Source organism: Mugil cephalus, chromosome 6 (genome assembly GCF_022458985.1).
Source record: "Mugil cephalus isolate CIBA_MC_2020 chromosome 6, CIBA_Mcephalus_1.1, whole genome shotgun sequence".
NCBI classification, from domain to species: domain Eukaryota; kingdom Metazoa; phylum Chordata; class Actinopteri; order Mugiliformes; family Mugilidae; genus Mugil; species Mugil cephalus.
The window spans coordinates 9,020,935-9,028,383 of record NC_061775.1 but is presented as its reverse complement, the minus strand read 5'-3'; the positions used below and the strand labels follow the sequence as shown (position 1 = coordinate 9,028,383).

The 7,449-nt window shown below is 40.8% G+C and overlaps 1 protein-coding gene across 1 annotated transcript; it reads right to left on the bottom strand.

The window, feature by feature from the left end:
• Positions 1-1,341: 1,341 nt before the first annotated feature.
• Positions 1,342-6,177, bottom strand: LOC125008844 (flavin-containing monooxygenase 5-like). Its single transcript, XM_047586176.1, has 10 exons — positions 6,034-6,177; positions 4,942-5,095; positions 4,646-4,834; positions 4,333-4,498; positions 3,938-4,080; positions 3,409-3,605; positions 3,094-3,241; positions 2,747-2,954; positions 2,575-2,647; positions 1,342-2,495 (listed from the first exon to the last, which is right to left on the bottom strand). The coding sequence occupies exons 2-10, from the start codon at positions 5,071-5,073 to the stop codon at positions 2,078-2,080; spliced, it is 1,674 nt and encodes a 557-aa protein (XP_047442132.1). The 5' UTR covers positions 5,074-5,095; positions 6,034-6,177; the 3' UTR covers positions 1,342-2,077.
• Between the last annotated feature and the right edge of the window lie 1,272 nt (positions 6,178-7,449).

The following is a 7,449-nucleotide window of genomic DNA, read 5'->3' as shown; positions in this document are numbered from 1 at the left end:
TGTGTCTGTCTATCCATCCGTCTGTCTACAGGATTTACAGTATAAAAATATACAAATATGAAAACTACAAAAAGCGAATCTACTTGGATTTTCAATGAATGTCTTGTTTCTTAACACATTTGGCAAGTTTCATGGCACAATGCTAGCGCTCATCCTTTAGCTAAACACAGTCGTAGCTACATGAGACACTAGGGGGGGATTCACCATCACATGGCCCCATTATGGTGCAGTGAGATACAAAGGACCTCACTATACAAAGCCTCATGTGGCCTTTTCAACAAAACATCAGATACATTCAGAAGCCACCATTAGGTGTCATCATTGACCAGTGCACGTTGCCGTGTTTCATGGTCCCGCCTCAAAGTAACACATTTACAGAAATGTCTGTTAAGCAGTTTTAGTAGTTTTTTTCCCCTGTGGTTGCACTGAAGTGAGGGAATTATGCACATATACAATGCATTACTTTACTTTAAGCGACCAAACAATATATTAAATAGTTTCCTACATGTACTGCAGGAAAATCAAATACTGCTTGCTGCTTGGTTGTGATTGGTTACCTTATTGCAAACACGTTGTAAGTTGTGCACTTGAAATTTTGGTCTGATCTGCCTGAGTTAAGCCACTCTATCTCTCTCACTCTGTTGCATCAGACCACCATCAACAACCGGCTAGATCAAAGTTTTGTCAGAAACGGTCATAGGTAAAGGTCATTTGGGGTAACAACTATGACTTAAAACTCCTGTGACGATTTGGAATCAAATGAATATGTGCATAGTGTGGTATTTAATAAAATAATGTATGGTACATTCAAAGGGGTTCACCTGTACAGACAATACACATTCTTGTGATTAAAAATTAAAGAAAACACAAACACAGGAAATGCAATTCCACAGAAAGCAGATTAACCAAAATCAACCAAATCCATGTTTCCAAGCAGTCCTGCAAATGACTAACCGGCTCTTTACTGTTGCCCAGTAAAAAGATGGATGCCCAATGGAAAAACGGATGATGTGCAAATACACACCTTAAGCACAGTGTCAACAGCATGCATGGGTAGCCTCTACACACATCCAGGGAATCACCCTTAACACTGAGGCCTTAAAAAATTTTGATTTATCTGAGAATAAAAAGACTGCTCACTCTAACCCTACAAAGTTAGATTAAATTAAATAGATTTGAACTCCTGTCTACATCAACTTATATTTACCCCAGAACACTGACTTTTGTTGAGTTGTTTCCTTATCACAAGTTCTAAATCCAACTGTCAATTATGAAAGCTAACAACTAGGGGAGGTGCAACGTTTTTCTTTATATTATTGAAACTGAGGCATAAAAACTGTATGTGGTAACAAAGTTCATAATTACCGTTTATTGTAAAAAGCATTAGGGTAACATTCAGAGTCACATATTAATCAATACCGTACACAAACTTAACATTTAGTCTCAATAAAGAAAGAACAGTTTTACATGATATTAAGTGAGTATCGGAAAGATTTGTAAGAGCCATTTCTCCTCCTGTCCTGCCAAGTTTATCGTCCATGTTTCATTACAGCAAACAAAACCCAATTCAAAATTTAAAAGGTTTAATAAATTATTTTTTAAAATGTGGTGGTCATTTCCTCAAGTATGGTTCTATCTTTCTGATAAAACAGATTATTTATAATAAAGCAAAGCATTAGATGCATTTGTGCCCTGGACTTTATCACAAATAGTGCAATGCATCATTTTACCTGCTTTTAAAATTATATGAGGCACAAGAAATACATTACATGTCGTCATATATATCTCAAATATCTCAAAATAAACCCCAAAGTGCACGAAACCGATTTCTTTCAATGAAAACATAATCCAAATATTATCACAGACAGAGACAGTAGCAATACATTTCTGCGGGTTTAAACGAGTAGAGTAAAACAATACACTAAACAATGCCTTTTAGTGTAGTGCAACATCAGCTGCTATTTGAAGTTATAGTGCAACTCTGACTCAAGTGCCATATGTTGGTACAATTTCAGAACTTGCTGTACATTTCCTTTCATGTAAAATCATTAACAGATGGAACTGGTCACTTGTTGCCTCACTGTATGGGCAGATATTGTTTAATCCTGTCCAACAATGCACTGGGATCCTGCAGGACGGCTGGAAGGTTGTTTTTGTTAAAGTAGACAGCTAAGCCTACAGCACCAGCAGTTGTCAGAAGAAAAAGCCACTTGAAAGATCTCTTCGGTTGCGGCTCATCACAGCACCTGGTCTGCATGGGCTTAGCTACTCTCTCCCACTGAGTGAAGATGGCCTGACGCGCCCCTGCCCACTTTCCTGGCCCCCTGAGGCGATACTGGTATGGCGTGCAGGGACCAAATATCACACTCAGTCCCAGCCTGGGTTCAGTCAGCAGCATCCTTAGTAAGTTGGGTCGCACGCCCACCTGCTCCGCTATCTCATCCATGTATTTGATATAGTCAACCTGGATGGTGTGCCTCTGACTGGTGACATACCTGAAAACGAGACTCAAGCTGAATAAGAGCAGAACAATATCCGATGCTTTAAAGATCTTGAGTAAATCCACTTCAGTACCTCTTAGCCATTTCTTCCTTCTTGTTCTGAATGTCTTTTAGCATGGCGTCCGCTGAGGGAAGCTTTATGCAGCCTGTTTGAAAAGGGACATGGTTATTTTGTCTATTTTGTAAATCAAAATCAATTGTGGACAGTGCTAAGTAATAAGAAAAAGTTGAAGAACCTCTGTTACCTTTAAAGACACGTGTGGCCCATCGGGCCTGCATCTCAGAGATGGGCATAATGGCTCCCAGTGGCTGCACTAGACCAATAATAGCCAGTGTGGGCCGCTCAATCTCAGGGGGAAACACATACTTGTACAGTGCTGCTTTGTTCTCAGAGACTGAGACAACATGTGAGGCCAGGAATGGAAAGGAAAACTTGTAACCCGTGGCAAAGACCTACAAGACGGATGGTTATGTCAGTCTTAAAGCTACTCGCAAAATGTACTGTTGTCTATGAGTGTGTAGGGAAGGCAGAAACATAAACAGACCGTTAGTGTGAGTGACTTGGTGTGTACACATAAATGGTCAAACCTACCACAAGGTCAACATCTTCCACCACACTTCCATCATCAAACTCCACACTGGAACCGTGAAATCTGCGGATGTTGGGTTTCACTTGAATCGTTCCAGATAGGATGCGGTTGGGAAGCTCATCGTTCACGGTGGGATGCTGGCTGAACAATCTGCAACAACAAGAGTCTATTATTCCACCATGACACTATGCTGAGGATAATTAAAATTAATAGCACCCCACAAATGGTGATGAAGCTTGATCATAATGATCTGCTCAGAAGATCTATAAAACATTATCTTCCCCTTAGGAACACATCTAATGGCATATATACAGTACCTGTGCTTTGGCTTCAGGTTATACAGGGCATGGTCAAATCTTCGGTTCAGCTGGCCCTCAACCAGAGAACACATGAAACCAAAGGGAAAAAGTTTGGTTGCAGTATCCGTAATCCTGTTGAATAACAAATCAAGGGGCATCCCGTTGTCCCCAACTCTGTTCAGCACCCAGGCTCCCCTTCGAGTGCTCAGGTAAAGCTAGGAAGAAAAGAAAGTGTCAGTGTGTTGACACCTCTGAAGCACACACTAACCGGAAGTGGAGAATTGATCAAACATATAAGGACTACCAGCCTCACTTTTACTGAGGCTGCAGCTGAGGGGTTATTCTGGGAGGTTTGGGATGATTTGGGAACTGAGCATCAGGGTCTGCACACAGTGCATCCTGGTATATGCATGCATGTGCTTGCTTGACAACTCAAACAACTATGTAATCGTATAGTCATCCACTGATTTGCGCTGACTGGACACACACATGTTGCAACCTGTTCAGACTGACAATCAGTCAATCTGAATAATTCAGCAGAACCAACCTGCTTAGTGACTCTGCTCAGTTCCACTGCTATGTCTCCTCCAGAGTTTCCTATTCCAATCACTACAACCTTTTTATTCCTCCACTCCTCTGGAGTCTTGTAGTCTCTGCTGTGGAAATACTTTCCCTTGAAGGTGTCAATGCCTGAAAAAATAAAGAAAAAGACTCATTACAACTAGTGGGACTTCTCTTCTTCTTCAGTCACACACCTACATCATTTGGGCGTTGCTGTTTGCTGCGCAATGTCATGCTGTACAAAGTTTAAACAAAGGCGTCATAAAGTCACGTTATGTCAAAGGTTGGATGTGACAACTCCAGCAATTCTCCCTGCGACAGCTCAATCAGTGCACTTCGGCCTTGAGCAAACATTACAAGTATGTTTTTATCCTGTGTTACCTGGGAAGTCTTCGAGAGGCATGTTGGGTATGCAGTGATGTCCAATACAGATCATCACAGCATCAAAAATGTGTTTCTCCTTTTTGCCATCCTTGTTCTCTGTTTCAACATCCCACTCGCCTGAATGAGAAAAATCTGATCTCTTCTTCACCTGCAACACTCTGGTCTGGACAAGAGACAGTAAGAACAGATTTACTCATAGCAAACATAAATTATGATAATAATCAATTCTACTAAACAGCATTTACATTTACAAATTTTCAGACACACACACAAAACTGAACCTGGCATAAGGTTAGTAACGCATGCTTACATGAAAGCGTATGTGCTTGACGAGCTTGAAGTGGTCAGCATACATCCGGAAGTAGTCCATGATGAGGGAGTTGTGCATGAAGTTTGGGAAGTGTGCAGGGATGGGAAAGTCACTGAAACACATCATCTCCTTGGAGGTGTTGATGATGACAGAGTGGTAGATGCTCGCTCTGTCTGGCTCCGGGGTCTCCTACAAAGACAGTCGGGAAGATGAAAAATCACCTTCTTCTATCAAGCATAGCGTGCCGAGTGTTGATGCGCCAAATGTAACCGGCAGTAACCCATGCAGTGTCCCACCTTGAACCTCCACAGACCGCCGATGTCATCGCTGCTTTCGAAGCAGACAGGCTCCAGTCCTTCATCCAGACAGCACTTGATACAAGCTAGTCCTGAGCTACCGCCTCCAACCACGGCCACACGACGCGGCATGTTTCAGCTCTGTAAAGACAACCTGCACAAAGGGGGAAAGAAGGTGATTTGTTTTTCTAACATATTCGACCACAGTGTTTGGCTACCAGCCATTGACTGCTTTTATCTATATATATATATATATATATATATATATATATATATATATATATATATATATATATATATATTATTCTTCGTCTCTGAATATGGTTCATTTTACACATAGGCATGTATAGCCCATTTTTAACATTGTCCCACCATCCATAAACATAAGCGCAATAAGCACTGAAAAACATTTATCTTTTTTTTCTAAAGGTTTGTCTATGATAAGATGACAAAAAATTAGCACAATAGTAAAAAGTAGGTGGTTTAAACATGGAAGAGACCAAAGATTTCTCTACAGTATGGCCGGAGCAATAGTCCATGCAAACAGTCACGTTCGAAACTCTAATTACATCATTTGAATATTTCAGCGCTGTTAAAAATAATGTTCATGTAAACGCAGACCAAGCAAATAAAACCCATGACGCTTCAATGTGGTGTCTGTCTGATTAACCCGCGGTTCATTCACCCCGCCTCCCTGAGAAGAAGTTTGTCAACCCCTGTAAACAAGATGCATCCATGCAGCTGCTGACCAGAACTTCACTGCTTTCATGTGTTCATACTTTATTACTATTTAGGGCAGTCTGTCACTTTTTAGTTTATTCATGTGCTTCCTTCAGTATATACATTTTTCTTTAAAGTTGTATCATTCTTTTAATGTTTGCTCCAGCGTGGGTTATTACATAACTCTTAAGGGAAACAACTACACTACGCCCTGTAATGGCCCACCACTAAAAGCTGCAATCGCTGCCAAAGTTCAGCTTGGAGAATACTCACTATTCTGTCGACTTAACAGACCTGTGCAGCGTCGGTCGCGTTCAATGCTATTATACAGATGTAACTTAAAAATTCGGATCGAGTATCCGCGTTTCTTACCTTCAGCGCTCCGGTGTAGGAAGCAGCTCCTCCGTGGCGCACGTACATCAGGCAGTGGTGGGCGGAGTGAGAGTGAGTTTATCAGCATGCTCAACTGACCCTTGCTCTGATCTGCAGGACAGCAAACAGGGTCTCTGACAGAATGAAAAATACCACGCTACACAATATCATAATATCACGGCAACCAGATATCGTGCGCACGGTTTTTTATCTCTCGAGATAAATTAGAAGGCAAAGAGCAGTCCTCCAGCTAGATGATCACCTCAAAGATGGGACGATGTCCGGAGGTTTTCATGGTTTGCTCAGGCTGGATTCCTTTGTCTTATTTTAAGTGACGCAACAGGATCGAGACAAATGCAAATAAAGACAAACACAGAGCATTTAATTCATAAAAACTGTTAAAAACTGGTGGTAACTTGGGCCCGAGACACCTTGAACAGGAGAAAAGCGTGAGAAAGCTTTATGTTGAGGCTGATCGGCGTGGCAACAAAGACAGGCCACAAGGTGGCGGTGATTTTTTCAGAGGCCTTTTTGCTCAAAGTTAACACGGTGACTCATTATTTTTGCAAATGTCTAATTTAGATTTGGAAATCGCTTCAGAGACAGGGTTTACTATTAACCTTAACAATAAAGAGAATGACAAGAATATTTCACAACCAGTTAAACCAAAGCTCACCCCAAAGGATTTTTTTTTTAGTAACATCTAATGGATTTCAACAAGTGCAGCGACAAGCTCAGGAAGAGCAGCGGGTTTTTGTTGAGGTTCATCAGCTTTTTCAAAAGTTCCAACGAGTAATCCCATCAGTTTGGGAGCTGCAACAAGTCCCCTGTGACATTCAAGAACATTCAGTTCTTTGGAATTTCAGTGAGCAGGGTTTTTTTTCCCCAGCCATAACAAACTTCTTACCTCTCATGCTAATGTCAGACCAAACTAGTGTTAAATCATTTACAGCAAAGAGTTTTTTTTTGCCTAACCCTAACCCTTTTATGAGATTTAGAATTTAAGTAGCATTTTCTACTTCTTGCTCAGTATGACCATCCATGCAATCCAATACGCATATATATATATATATATATATATATATCCATATGCATGGCTCAAAATTTCAGCCCTTCTCTGACTTTCTTCCATATGCTGTCTTAGTAAAGTCTTAACCTAAAAATCTAATCACAATCATTTTTATTATGACCTAACATCATCGTTTCCTAAGACCTGTTTTATTTGAAAGAAATATCACTGATGAAAGATGATGAGCGCACATTTAACACACTGTCCAAACATGTGCAAATTATGGGCTTCATCCTGTCAAACAGTCACTGCGTCTCCTTCAAGCAATAATTGGACACTATCCACATCCACATCAACTGAACCATGACAGAAACGGAAATCCAGAAACAAATCATGTGAAATGTTTT